Source organism: Tachypleus tridentatus, chromosome 1, assembly GCF_004210375.1.
Source record: "Tachypleus tridentatus isolate NWPU-2018 chromosome 1, ASM421037v1, whole genome shotgun sequence".
Classification (NCBI taxonomy): Eukaryota; Metazoa; Arthropoda; class Merostomata; order Xiphosura; family Limulidae; genus Tachypleus; species Tachypleus tridentatus.
In genome coordinates, this window is record NC_134825.1 from 27,549,534 (window position 1) to 27,564,750 (window position 15,217).

General features: G+C 30.4%; 2 protein-coding genes across 7 annotated transcripts in view; one reads left to right on the forward strand and one right to left on the reverse strand.

Moving 5' to 3' along the window:
- Positions 1-8,346, forward strand: part of LOC143244887 (uncharacterized) — a 39,082-nt gene extending 30,736 nt beyond the window's left edge. For both annotated transcript variants that reach the window (XM_076490365.1, XM_076490374.1), the window contains 5 exons: positions 799-915; positions 3,290-3,403; positions 5,100-5,225; positions 6,409-6,531; positions 8,007-8,346. In XM_076490365.1, coding sequence (XP_076346480.1) covers positions 799-915; positions 3,290-3,403; positions 5,100-5,225; positions 6,409-6,531; positions 8,007-8,023 — 497 coding nt within the window. In that variant the 3' untranslated portion in view covers positions 8,024-8,346. The remainder of the gene's footprint in view (positions 1-798; positions 916-3,289; positions 3,404-5,099; positions 5,226-6,408; positions 6,532-8,006) is intronic.
- A 214-nt stretch (positions 8,347-8,560) lies between these two features.
- The window catches only part of LOC143244874 (von Willebrand factor D and EGF domain-containing protein-like), a 98,701-nt gene continuing 92,044 nt past the window's right edge, over positions 8,561-15,217 (reverse strand). For 4 of the 5 annotated variants that reach the window (XM_076490342.1, XM_076490351.1, XM_076490332.1 and 1 more), the window contains 2 exons: positions 13,351-13,481; positions 10,057-11,911 (listed from right to left, as the gene is read on the reverse strand). In XM_076490342.1, coding sequence (XP_076346457.1) covers positions 11,849-11,911; positions 13,351-13,481 — 194 coding nt within the window. In that variant the 3' untranslated portion in view covers positions 10,057-11,848. Of the gene's footprint in view, positions 9,737-10,056; positions 11,912-13,350; positions 13,482-15,217 lie in introns of those variants that run through there. The other variant, XR_013025370.1, reaches the window with a different exon arrangement.

Genomic DNA, 15,217 nt, shown 5'->3' on the forward strand with positions numbered 1-15,217 from the left:
CGATATTTGTGTAATAGTCATATTTTCAATGCAAAACTGCTACACGAAAGGTTCTTAACTCAGTGTTAATGCTCAAACTGTTGAAAATTCATTGATAAATTTAGAAGTTATTTCGAACGCTAATTTTTGATTTTGTTTTCAAGTTTCTACGTTTCATTGAAATATAAACCAACAAGTAAACCGACAAATCAATAATAGTCACAAACACTAGGTGTTCGATTCTGTTATCCACTAAACTTTAACTTATTTTTTTTACAAGATTAGGCATTCAGTATATTATGAAGTCCAGCATGGTCAGGTGGTTAAGACGCTCGACTCGTATAATCAGTCGGGGATTCGAATCCCTGTTACACCAAACATGCTCGCCTTTTCAGCCGTGGAAGCTTTATAATATTACGGTCAATCCCACTATTCGTTGGTAAGAGAGTAGCCCAAGAGTTGGCGGTGGGTGGTGATGACTAACTGCCTTCCCTCTAGTATTACACTGTCAAATTAGGGATGGCTAGCGCAGACAGCCGTCGTTCAGCTTTGCGAGAAATTAAAACAAAGAAATAGTATGTTATCCGCGAACCTCTCGGTTCATCATTTTCTAAACATGTATCTATTGGTCACTTAAGACTAAATAATACTGTTTAAGCTTAACCTTGTTTTTTATGATTCAGATTGATAAGGATATGTGTATTTTCTTTCATATAAAAAATATATTTTGTCAAAATTATTTTATTATTCTTAGCTCAAAAATTAACCTACTGTTATTATATTTTGATATTTTAATGTTATTTTACTTTTTTTCTCGAGGTTGTCACAAAGACACATTTCAGTGCAGAAGTGGTCAGTGTATTTCCTGGTTCTTTGTGTGCGATGGGCAGAAGAACTGTATTGATGGTAGTGACGAAGATGAATGCGTGCGCTACAGTGAGTAAGCTTAATTTATTACATTAGTATAATATAGAAATGGAAAAAGGTTACCTATGTTCCAGTTTAGTCTATTTGTAAGACGAAGGTAGATTCATATATATACACACACACACACACACACACACACTTAGTCACTTATCGTTCGGTCTATAGATAAATAGTTAAGATAGAAATAAACTCACAGATGTTGGCATTTTAGGAAGGATAAAATGTGTTGGCTTTCAAAGTTCTCCTATATGAATTTTCTAAATTCTATCCAAGTTAAAAATAGAACTTATGCTTTGTTTGGTAATTTTTGTTACCCACAAAGTTACACAACGGATTATGCCCAACATGGATATTGAAACCAGATTTTTAGCGTCATAAGCCTACAGACTTATCGTTTAGTCACTAATAGCAAATTATGTTTGTTAAGTTAAAGTGATTATGGCCCACTAGGGGTCCCAAAGCCTAACTAAAACTCAGAGTTAATGAACAGTAGTAAGCAGGAAAATTATTACAATATTACATGTAATAATTTCCGACTTTGCAAGTAAAAACATATTTATTATACATATTTTAAATATAAACCATAAACTTTAAAGAACTTTATATATGTAAAAACAGCTCGTTTGGGCTGAGAAAATATTTTACGTAGAGGAGCGAACAACGTTTCGACCTTCTTTGTGAACCTGACGATGACCGAAGAAGGTCGAAACGTTGTTCGCTCTCTCTACGTAAAATATTTTCTCCCAAACAAGCCGTTTTACATGTATGTTTTTCTCTATAAGTGGGTTTTCTTGATATCACTGATTTTAAAGAACTTTGACAGGCGGTTATAAACACGACTTTAATCTCTGTTCCCGAATGTCTTGTAGATCCAAAGGTGAACTTAATATGCCTAATTTTGTTTTCACTGAACCTTGGAAAGCTGGTTTGACTTGACAGAGAAATCACTTTTTATTAAATATTTGATATAATTGGTATTACTGCTCATCGCTTTTTAGATAGTCTTTTGGGATCTGGGATTTGTTTCAGCAAGCTACAGATAAATTAGAAACAAGTTTTATGTTAAATCCATTGGTTTTGTACTAGAAACTGGCACCTTTTGTACACAAGAAATACAATTAGTATACAGAAAAGAAAATTGAGTATATAATCAGAGTTTAGATTGGTTTGTACTAATACCGGCATTAGTTTATAACATATCATATGTTGAGAATAATATCTATTATCACATATCCCATTGTCGGGGTTTTCACCAGATGTCTCCTCTGGTAGTTCAGCTTCAATTTTCACATAATTATAAAATTTTAATGCAGTACTTTTGAGTCAATATTTCAATCGTTAAGTGAATCTCACAGTGAAATATCGGAAATAGCATGAAATATGGGAAACTGTTGACTCCTAAACTCTGGAAAAGAACGTGAATGTACGTACGTGACCGATTGCGCGTTAGTCTGCGTGTGCGTGGTTAACCCTTCGCATGTGGGCAGATCAAACTGTGCATGCTACGACGTTTTAATGAGTTGCATTCAAAATTTAATTATCATGCTATACAAATAGATATGACATTAAGCCGTATATAATAGACCAAATTTAAATATTATATAAATTTTAAATTTTAATTGTATAAAAAAATGTTTAAAAACAACCTATAATTCCGCTATTGTGCGAATTTGAATAATTTGTTTCTTGATCTGTCTCTCCTTTTGGTGTTTTTTTTCTTCATTTTCCAAAAATTTCTAAATGCAATGTAAAATGTTTGCTATAATTTTATGATCGATGTTTAGGAGCTATATTTTTCAATCTTATAGGATTAAGGAGCAATCGGTGAAAATTCAGTATCCACTTTAACGCCTAATAATTAATTAATTAATTAATTTTCTTTTCTGAGGTCGACTTCCATTACATTTACAACTAAAAGAAAGCCTTAGATTTCAACTGATTCATTGTCATACCACGTGAGCTTACAGATAACTGATAAACTGAATTTCTAAATTCTTAAGACTCGTGATTAGAGATGCTCAGTACCAATAAAGGTAACCCAGTGCTGTTACCAACCCTTCATGTAATGCATACAGTGATCAAGGGTGTTTTAACATGACTTGGAACACATCAACTTAAAAAGTGTTTATGTTTTCACGTGAGCTGCATGATAATTTTCAAGCCAAATATCACGTTATTGAAAATCACTTCATATCCCCATGTATTTCATTGCTTTAAATAGTAAGGCAGCTCCATATACTTGCTAGTATATCCTACTATACATCTTATGACATTAATATGTGAACTTAACATAGGTTTTTCACTATGAATGAATCAAAAAGCACATGTTTGAAACAACGTCACTTTCACAAATATTAATGTAATCATACTCTCGGTATTCTAGACTGTCCACGAGAGGCTTTCCAATGTAATGATGGGACGTGTTTGCCTCGATCAGAACTTTGTAATGGCAAGTGGGAATGTCCAGATGGTAGTGATGAGGCCAGGTGCTACAAAGGTATGGTTTTTGTTTGTTTGTTGTTAAGAGAAATATCTGTATTGTTAAAAATTAATATTAATTCTTATAAAATATTTTGCTGGATTCATAATAATCATATATATATATATATACGTACTTTACGATACATTGCAGTTTATACTATTAATGAAGTTGTCTGGTGAAATGATTGGTTAATAAAGCTGCTTTATGTTTTCTTTCTTGAAGCAAGTTTGTGTTACTTTACACACAAATTCCTGCGCTGGGGACGTGAATCCAGAACTTACTTATAGGTCACATGAAAAATACAATATCTAATTAACTATTCGAGAGTGCAAGCTATACTCGTATACCTTCCTTCTTTCACATTTTTTAACGTCGAGTACGAAACTTCACAGCGCACTTTTTATTGTTGTGGTGGTTAGGCAATTCGTAGAATGATTTACAGCGCCACCTCAAATAATAAGGGGATAAGTAGATTCACATAAATATTTATTATAACTACTGGAAGAAACGCCGACCTGCGAGCGTCTGTTTGTGCTAGTATTTAATAATTGTAGTATTCACATGCCATGGAAAGAAAATTAGAAAAATGAATATTTCCTTTAAAATAATTCCTCTGCAATAGAAAATCGTTCTGATTGTTCTCTGTACAATCAATGTGCAAAGTTAATAAAATTTGGCTGATATAAACTATAATGTTTTTTATACATTAAAAGTATTATCGTTTATTGGGGGAAAAACCTTTTTAATAACTCCAAAGAAATGGTTGTTGCACATACCACAGTTATTTTTCATATATTCTGAATAAGAATAAGAAGATATTTAAATCATATTATAAATCAATGAAAATAAACGTTCTAACAGTTTCGGAGTTTGTTTGTTCTTTTCATTTGTCGGCTTTTCACTTAGAAAAATATTTGTCAGAAAGTTTACACTAACTGGTTCATAATACGAATTAAATATTTTACATGTGAAACGCGCATTGAATTTTACCGTATAAATTAATTTCCACTATGCGTTCTGAACTTTCAAACTGAGCAAATTGGTTATGTAACATCTATGTTCTCTTATAGTGATATTTTTAGTTTTTTACTAAAGGTGAAAGAAAAAACAGACTTATTATACTTATTGATAAGTTAATTGGTTATGACGATAAAAAATAAATATTTTCCGAGTAAATAACATTTAATCAACGAATAACGGCGAGAACACTGAACTTGTGTAGTACAAAGAACTAACTAATGCTAGTGGCCCACGACAGGCAGAAATTCAAGTAGTTAACGTCGAGAATAGACCCCGATATAATTGATTTTGGAGTATTATTGTAGAATATTTGGGCAAATTTTCATACGGCTCTGAAGCGAAGTTCAACCTACGTATATATAAAAGACTACAAGCGTCTCAGCTATCTCTCAGTCCCTTAATGATCCGGAATTTTAAGATTTTACATCTCAGCTTTTCAAGGATCCGGAATTTAATATTTCACACTTTTCAGTGCCTCAAAAACCCGGAATTTAAATATATTTTTTTACATACTTTAATCCTTCAGGGACTCTGAAGCTTAATACGTCACTAATTTGTCTAAATTGCTGATTACAAAAGATTATACCTACACACGTTACATAACACTTAAATTATATGTAGTTTTGCCTCTAACGTGAGATAGATAAAAAGCAACTTATCACTCACTCACTCACTCTACATTTTCTTGAAGGAATAACTTGTGACAAGAACGCCTTCCAATGTAGCAATGGCCAGTGTTTCCCACCGTACGTCTTGTGTAATGCAGTCACAGATTGTTCAGATGGAAGTGACGAACTGGAAGCCATTTGCACAAACGGTTTGTAAAATAATGTTTGTTATGGGTTTGTTTTTTGGTTGTTTTTTTACCTAATGTTTAGCTATTTAGTGACATAGCGGAAAAGTTAGGTTAATAAATGTTTCGTTCACGTGCCTTATACGTACTTACTTATTTTGTTGAATAATAATATTACTAATATAGTGTTAGTTAGTTAGTTATCACCATTAGATTCCATCTAGGAACATAGGGCCGCAATCGCTTGCGGATTCTTCAACAAGTATTTAAGTGAGTAGGTTGTTAGCTCACTGCACCGAGCCGTCCCTAATTTAGCAGTGTAAGACTAGAGGGAAGGCAGCTAGTCATCACCACCCACCGCCAACTCTTGGGCTACTGATATAGTGTACTAAAAACTAATTATATTTGTTTGTTTTTGAATTTCGCGCAAAGCTACACGAGGACTATATGCGCTAGCCGACCCTAATTTAGCAGTTTAAGACTAGAGGGAAGGCAGCTAGTCATCACCACCCACTGCCAATTCTTGGGCTACCTCTTTTACCAACGAATAGTGGGATTGACTGACACTTTATAACGCCCCCACGGCTAAAAGAGCAAGTATGTTCGGTGTGACGGGTATTCGAACCAGCGACCCTCAGATTACGAGTCGAGTGTCTTAACCACCGGGTCATGCCGGGCTAACTAATTATGAAAACGAAGAATGAATCAGGGGCAATTGATTTGTTGACTTGAGAGGTGTATATGCTAACCATACTCTTTAACTGTCCAAAAGCGTTAGTGTAGAAATACATCATATAATTCTCGTTATGTTCATTTTGTGTAAGTGTTGATGATACTGTATCTTCGTTAATGAACTTGTGTAAATATCGGTGGTACTATATCCTCTCTACTGAACTTGTGTAAGCGTCTTCTTCGTTTGCAAAGTGGATATAATATCGACGAACGTTTCACCAAGGATGATCACAGATACAATGAGACTTGTATAATAAAGGTTTTAGTTTTGGTTTGGTTGATCAAGTAATATTAGAAAAGCGTGAAGCTTATCTTTGCAAGATGGTTATTGTGTTTTTAGAACTATGTGCAATTCTATATGCTGTATATAAACACTTATTTAAAATTAAATAAATAATTACTGTACAAAATGTGCAAGGCTATCAAATACTGACTTTTATTACGAGTATATGTGAATTTAGTATCTTTTTATTAGGCAAAAATTGCCCCAGTAATGGATTCCAGTGTGGCAATGGTCAATGTCGATCATCAGCTATCTTGTGCAGTGGATTAGACGGTTGTGGGGACAATAGTGATGAAAACAGGTGTGAAGTCTGCTGTAAGTATTATAAATGACCACTGGTCTGGAGACGTAAGAATGTTCACGTATAAACAAAAATTCACCAATAGCAAATAAAACATATTCAAACTGTTTCTAAAGGAATCTAGCTATATCACAGTATGACTTCATCATACACTCTGATGTTACAGGATCATTCCGTTAGTTACTCTCCTCAACAAATCTGTATTTATCAAACACGAAAAATTATATATATATTTATGTATTTGGGCAAAAATGGTACGATAAATACTAGTTGAAAATAGAAAAAGAACGAAAGGTGTGTTTTTCGAGAAATATAAATAGGGCCAACAATAGAGGATCTTGGTGAAAATTGTTTTAACTCTTGTCTGGTTGCATTTGTTAATAATTACGTTTGGTTCTCTCCCTGTGAACTATAATCACAACTTGAATGTTATGTAATATTTTAATATGCTTCTAAAAAAATCAGAGTAGTACTAAAGTGTAAGTTATACAGTTGATATATTATTCAAAGTAAAAAACGTTGAAAGTGATACGGTTTGATGAAATACAGTATTAAGCTTCACAACTACCACGCAACTTTACTACATCTCCACAGAAAGACATAAAATAACACTATGTAATAAATTTACTTTTTCTTGTTCTTGGGCAGAAAGTGTTATTTCCCAATTGCTTATGCCTAAAGTAAATGGAAAAGAACTATTTTTCTATTCAAAGTTTGCTTTTGTGACCTGGGAACACATAATGAAAACATGATGAGAGATTACATTTGGTGGCTGATACGTGAAAGTGATTTACCTTACTGTCCCAAATCTCGAAAAACTACTCACTTCTAAACATTTGTATATAACTTTAGTATAAATACATGTAAATCTTGATTCATATGTTGTTTTATTCAGACCTTATGTAAATGAAAATGTGCAAATAGAAAATAAGTTAATTTCTAAATTTCATTATCCAGGTCACAAAAGCAAAGTTTGAAGGAAATAATGGCCATTTTCTGTACTTTTACATCATAAGCAATTAAGAAATAACACATACTATCGAGAAACAAAATTATGTTACATAGTGTTATTTAACTGAATAAAATACTCATTGTATTATGTTATTTGAATGAATTGATTAGAAAAACTGCAAAATATAGTGGATAAACATATAAGGAATAATGCTGGTCTTAGAATGGCTTATGTCTTGGGTTCTAGATGAGGTGTTACCAAACATGTATTGAACTTTCTCAGTAAAGATGTGAAAACTGAGGTGTAAAAGATCTAGCAGCTTTCTACTGGGTAAATCTTGAAACAATATGACAATTAAACTGCTTCAAAAGATGTAACTCTTTCTTTCTTGTATTCATTACTTAGCTTTCTATGAGTTAATCCTAAAAAACAAAAAAAAAAACTTAAATTGCTTCAAAGTACTTAAATTTTGATTTGTTGTTCCATTCATTTATCATTTAGTTTTCCATAGAGTTATCATGATGGTTGTTATTTCAGATTGTGAGAAGCCATAAAGACAATGTACAGATCTCGAAGTGCCTGAAGATGAAGATTTTGAATTAATTTTTGTGCTAATTTATGAAATATTATTTCATGGCAGCTTTTAAAATGGGTGAAGTGGTATAAAAATGTTTTGTTTTAAAACAATCATTGATCATAATATTGTTAAAGGTGCTTGCATCAGAAAAATATTCATTAAAGTCATTTGTGTTATCAGCGATTTTATTTCTATCAGTTCGTGATAAATGTAATTGTTTATTAAAATATATGTACATTGTGCTCAGCTAAATGGGTTTCATTAACTTGTGTCAGTGCTAATAAAAAAACGTTTTGTTGATATACAGAAAAGTGTCCTTTCTTTTTAATGTAAGCCTTTTTATCGATTGCACCAAATTGACTATTAGGTCATGGCATACAAACAACAGCCATAAAATGTAACAGTAAAGTGATGAAACACTTGTAATAAAATGGGTACACAGTACAATTGAATCTCAGGATAAGGTTGTGATCATTAAATTATCTAAAAAGAAAAATATAATGAGAATATATAAGTTGAAAAAAACAAACAAACAATAATATTATATTACAGAGAATTATACAGTAAGTGAAGCAGTTATACTTCCAGTAAAAAAAGCAAAGATTGAAAATCAATCATAAAACGATAAAAGTAGTAACCACAACATTAGAAATAAACATTAATAGTAACATCCATTTAGTTAATGAAGTACACTTTGGAGGCAGGGCAATATCAGAAGCTGGTATTGAAAATAAAGAATGACAAGGAATTTATCAAAAGGTGGGGGAATTAAAACAAATTTAAAGTTAAGGAATTATAGATTTGCTGTATTTTAGAATGGTATTTTATCACTTAAAATGTGTTGCTTAAGTCTCAGTGAAATACTTGCTGACTTTTACTTAAAATAATTAACAACACATTAAACATGTTTTCCTATGAAAGATGTACTTTTATTTGTGCCATCTTCTTCAAGAGTGACTTGTCCTCCTTTCTTATGCCTTTTTTTGTTGTTTGTTATAGTAACAGGAATTAAAATTGTTCAACATATTTTAATGTTTGATTTGCTCATTGATGATTTGAATAAAAATGATGATCAACAACAACAGATAATCGATAGTACAAAGAGATAAATGTATTTTGTGAAGTAACTGAAATAAAAATGTAGATGCTATGGTTTTGAATAAATAAATAAAATAATTTATTCTGATTAAATGTTTTGGGGTGGCTTTGTGTGATTGGATTGAGAATACTTTGAGATTGTGGATATTATATACAAGTGACAGTTAAATAAGTTATTTGATTAGGGTGGTACAAAGGTGCAGTAGACTAGCTGCCTTTTCTCTAATCTATCAGTTTAATATTTGAGACAAATAGTGCAGATAGCCTTGTGTTACTTCACACGAATATCCAGAACAAACATATAAAGAATATGTAAGTTAGTAGAAGTTTAAAATCAAACTGATGTCTTCTTATTCACATGGTAATAATTTATGAAACCAATATCTTAAAACATTTCGTTTTGAACACCCTTTTGAGTTTAAAAATTATGTTCTATTGATTTCATCGAATATCTATCATACAGAACAAGTGCATTATTCCACAGAACAAAAGAATGGATGAAAATAGAACAACGTTGTTGTTAATAAAATAGGTCCATTAAATTGTGACATTGAAAGGGTTTTCAAACTTTTGTCAGCCATGAAGACATATCCTAAAACATAGAAAAATAAGAAATACTGTTCAAAATTTATTGGTCAAATTTTTGTTTGCTTTATGTATATGACAGATTAGATGATGCACTTCATAAAATCTATTAACGACATTAAAATTAAAAATTAGCTTCAAGCCAATTTCTTAATTTCTTGTTTAAAAATTACTATGACATTTCAAATAGCCCAAATGTTTATTGAGTTTGTATTTATTTCTGTCATTTTTGTGACCTATTTATGTGTTTGGTACAGCTTTAAAATTGATAATTGATGAATGGCAAACAATCACAGAGTGAAACTATTTCAAGAGCAGTCCTCTGGCTACATTGTAAATGAGATTTTACTTGTAGATTTTAGTATTTACATACAAGCACTGGCATAATATAACTACACACTAATTATATTCTTTAGTAGCTCAGAATAAACACTTCAGAAGCATTATATATATATTAAATATAACATCACATCAGTCAGCTCAAGGTCTTTAATTTCAAAGTAATCCAACAATATTATATCCATTTATTTTTAAAGACAGCATCTGAAAGATATTTTCTTGAAAATTGTTGAGATTATTATTTAAACAATTACACAAGCTGGTTGTATAAGAGTACGCATGTACATATTTTAAAATGACTGTTGTACTTGATGGGTAAATTTTGGTACTAAAAAAAAGACAATTCAAAGGTAAAGAAGGTGAAAAGGGCATTTATCTTACTAACAGCCATAATTATAACAGAAAAAATTATGTCAAATTATCTTATTAGGAAAAGGGAAATTCTAAAATAAATTATTGGTATCTGTTTTGTAGCTATATTCATAAATCTAAGAAAACAAACAAACAGCCATACAAATACAACATCTATTGGAATATTTACTTATCCATAGTAAATATGTTCATTAACACTTAAACATTTTTATCTCTTCAAAATAAGTCATACAAATTGAAAATTATCTTTTCTTGATTTACATATATTTATATGGCTTAATACACAAGAAAGGTTTATGTGTAAAGAGTTCTGTTACATCTAGTTAACATCAGTGCAAGTAGGTTTCAAGTCTAGTAATTATCAAACACTGAAGGATTACATTTAATATAATAAATTTCAATACTAACTTAATATTCAAAGTAATGAAATTTTTAAATTAGCAAGCAGAAAACAAATTATTTCACAAATAAAATTCAACTTTCATATTCCATGTTATTGTTTCTTTGTTGTTGTTTTTGCTATAAATAGTTTCAATAAAAATTTTAATAAAGAAATAAAGGTAGTTACAAAGTCTTTTCAGCAATCAAAATAATTTCAAACAGTCTCAAAAGCTGAAGATGTGATTGAACAATATATTTATATTTCCATCAATACTTGTCACTGTATATCTTAATGAAGTTAATACAACAATAAAATAGCATTTGAAAGGTAGAGGGATGATCCATCATCTGATTTATTTCAACTATTGTAAGAGTTGTATAAAGTATTTGAAAATACTGATATTTGATTACATGTTATCTTCTACAGGTATTGATTATAAAGTTATTTAGTCATTCATTTATTATACTAATTGTCAAAACTCTTAAGTGTTTGTTTAAATGAAACTTTATTCAAGGTGTTTATTAGGTTTAAGATAGAGAAGAATTCTTTTTAACAGATGAATTTTGAAGAGCAAAATTGTATCCATAAGACTTTTTAGTTTTTAATACAAAAATTCATGAAATTCAGTAGACAAAATGTGGTTGATTCATTTGATAAACTTAGATTATTTTTATTCTCCAAAACTAAGGGTTTTACATCAAATGAAACTCACAAATATACGAAATAAATTTTCTCAAACTTGCACAAATTATTTTTAAAAGCTTTTTTTTAGCAGTCCAACAAACAAATTTTTGTAAGTGATATGGTTGGTTGACAGTTCTTGTCACTTTAGCATATTGGCTTGAAACAAAAGTACTTCATGATATTAAAAGAAATCAACAAACCTTTTCTCTGTTAAGAGTGCTTGCTGTCATTTAAAGCAGTAAACTTCTATTGCAGTACAATAAAACTGTCCAAACATAAATACAGAATTGCTATTTGGTTTGCAAAGTTCTTGTTAGTAGGTAAATCATTACTGCCATGCCTTTATGCACCATGAAAGTGGGTAAACAGGTTCTGCAGCCTGTAGCCATGTCTGTGTCTATTTATCTGTAAATAAATCTTAATAAGTTGCTCACTTCTACTTGATATTTATATAAAAAAGTCAATATCATGTATCATTTATTTTCAAAATAAATTAGTTTTACCTAACACGAACACTAATCAGAAGATAAGTTTTTAAATATTAAGTTGTATGGTAAAAATAAACTATACTTTTGAGTTGGATGTCTAATTATGGAAGTGTTATTCTACCCATCAAGTCAAAATGCCAGGTGAGAAAGTTTTAAATTTCATTAACTGGATTACCTGTCTATAGACAGAAATAATCAATAATCAGTGATGTTGAGAAAACCCACTTGTAGAGAAAAATATATATGTAAAAACGGGTCGTTTGGATTGAGAAAATATTTTATGTAGAGGAGCAAACAACATTTTGACCTTCTTCGACTATTATCAAGTTCACAAAAAAAGAAGAGGTAACTGACAGGAAGCTGACCACATGTTTGAAAGGGGTTGTGTAACTGAGTGTTGGAATGTAGAGGGCGTGCTTAGATGTTTTCGAATGCTGCAAGTCAAATAAACACAACATAACCATAGAAAACACTGAATTACTAAATAAAGAAACAAACATAAACACAAAATTAAAGAAGCCTTACTTATACAACAACCCAAAATAAACCAATATAAAGGAACACCTTTATACCTATATTAAAAATAATATAATAAATAATATAAAATTATATATTCAAACATCTAACACTGCCCTCAAACATGTGGTCAGCTTCCGGTCAGTTACCTCTTTCTTTCTTTGTGAACCTGATGATGACTGAAGAAGGTCAAAACGTTGTTCGCTCCTCTACATAAAATATTTTCTCAACCCAAACGAGCCATTTTTACATAGAAACAATCAACGTTTTACTTTTTGAATTAGGTGGTATGATGATGAAACTGAATTTTGATAAAGAAAACAATTATCATTTTAACCTATAAATTCAGTGTCTAATGATGAAAATACTACAAATTTGATGGAAGTTACAAAGTTATATCAATTCAATCTCATGTTTAAATTACTCTTGCATAACAGAATGTATCAAATATTATACAAGTTCATAATTAAGACACACATGTTTACCATAAATCATCTTACAATATTTTATCAATTAGAAACTGAAAATACTTTGTTCTTATACTAACCAAATATTTCCTATTGAAACATTTCATAAACATTTCATATTATTCCATGCTTTTCATTTGTAATTATTTGTTACTTTCTCATATATATTTTTTCTAATATACATCAAAATAGGTTTCACAAAAAGTTACATGTTGTTAATATAATTTTGCTAGCATTGTACTGCTTGATATATTATTTATGTATTAACATAACTTTTATAAAATACTTTAGTATTTCACTTCTTTTCATAATTCTTTACAATATGTAAATGTTTAAAGTAAATATTTCTCAACAATAGCAAATTAACACTTACTTGGTATTTTCGTTTCTGAATGTTCTTTCTTTGAGAAACCTCACAGTTATTTCCACTGTAACCTGGATAACATAGGCAATTTCCAGGACTAACACATTTTCCTCCACGATAACAACTCTCAGAGCAGATGGCTATAAAAAAAAATTTTCCTGATCATTGGCAGAAGTAAACTGAGGTGACTGAATAAGTATTATAATTGCTTCATTTATCCTTATTCTCCAACTCCTGATGCTTACCTTTGTATTGTAAAGTCAATGACCTCAAAAGGAACAGCAAGGGAGCATCTGAAGATATTTCTCATCATACTTCAATAAACAAGGCTTACTCTGAATTAGCTAATGCAGATTATGTGTTTATAGCAAAAATTAAAATTATTATGTAACTTATTACAACCACTGATAGTTAATTAAATTAATTATATTTTATATTATAACAATATTTTGATTCTTAAACTGAGAACCATTTTCAGTTAAATCAAATTGTTAAATATGAAAAAAAAATTTCATTAGTATTACATGAACATTTCCAGATTATTATGATAATGTCCTTTATATGAACATCTACATGTACAGAGATGAAAGTTGACAGACACTTACATATTGGCTGTATCTTGCATCTTGGGCTGTAATTCTTATTAAATATTCTATAATAGTGTTTTGGTTAACTTCTCAAGCTATTATCCATGTTGGCTTTGTAATGTAAGTGAATAGATATATGTCTATTATTAATTTACATTTTTAAATTTCGTGTGAATGGTTTATTTTCCATCTAGGTTTAATCATGATGACACCAACAGTGAACATTAAAAAACAAACAAACTTAATTCCAAAACACTGTCAAACTAGTTATGATTAAGTTTGGTATTAAAATAAAAAGGAGCAAACTATATTAATAAAATGTAACAATTATTTTGGTTGCATTCTGATCTCAGTGTGTAGAATGAGATAGGAAGTTATCTCTACTTGTGGTTTTAATATTGCTAGACCTGTTGATAAAGAACTGGACTCAGAGTATTATTGCAAGCAGAAAGGCTGGGATGGACAGGTGGTTAAGGGCACTCTACTCATGACTTGAGGGTCGTGGATTTGAATCTTCTTTGCATTACACATGCTTGCCCTTTCAGTTATGGGGCATTATTATGTATTGGTCAATTCAACTATTCAGCAGTAAAAAAATATCTTGAGAGTTGATGGTGAGTGATGATGACTAACTGCCTTCCATCTAGTCTAACACTGGTAAATTAGGGATGGCTAGGGCAAATAACTTTCATGTAGGTTTGTGTAAAATTCAAAAAGCAAGCAGAGAATCTTATATCTAAGCTCCAGTCAAATTTACTGCTGAGCATCCATTCCCAAGAGCAATTAGGCTGATAATAAAACCAAAGTTTATTAAATATGTTAATAGGCATGATTTCTTTCACCTCATTCATAATCAACTTGTCAGAATACTTATATTTCAAGAGCAAATTGAAAGCTCAAGCTTGTGAAGAAGGTAAGGTACACATATTGCTTCAACATACTATGTATATATAGCTTTGAAATCATATAATACTGTTCCATTATCATTTTAAAATATCTAATTCCTACAGTTTATTATGGATTACATTTACGATAAATGAAGAAAATTAATTAATTTGAATACCAAGTTTCTATGCATTTTAAAAAAGAATTTAATGTAGTGCATTAAGTAGTATTGGACATGGACATCAAAATACTGTCACAATCAAGAATACTTGAATTGTTTCAAAAGCTATAATTGTAAATATATTTTAATGGATTTCATATAATATATTTATTTTAATATGTATGTTTGTTTCAGTTTAATATACACTCAGAAATGCATTTAACTTATATTGTTAAATGTGTAT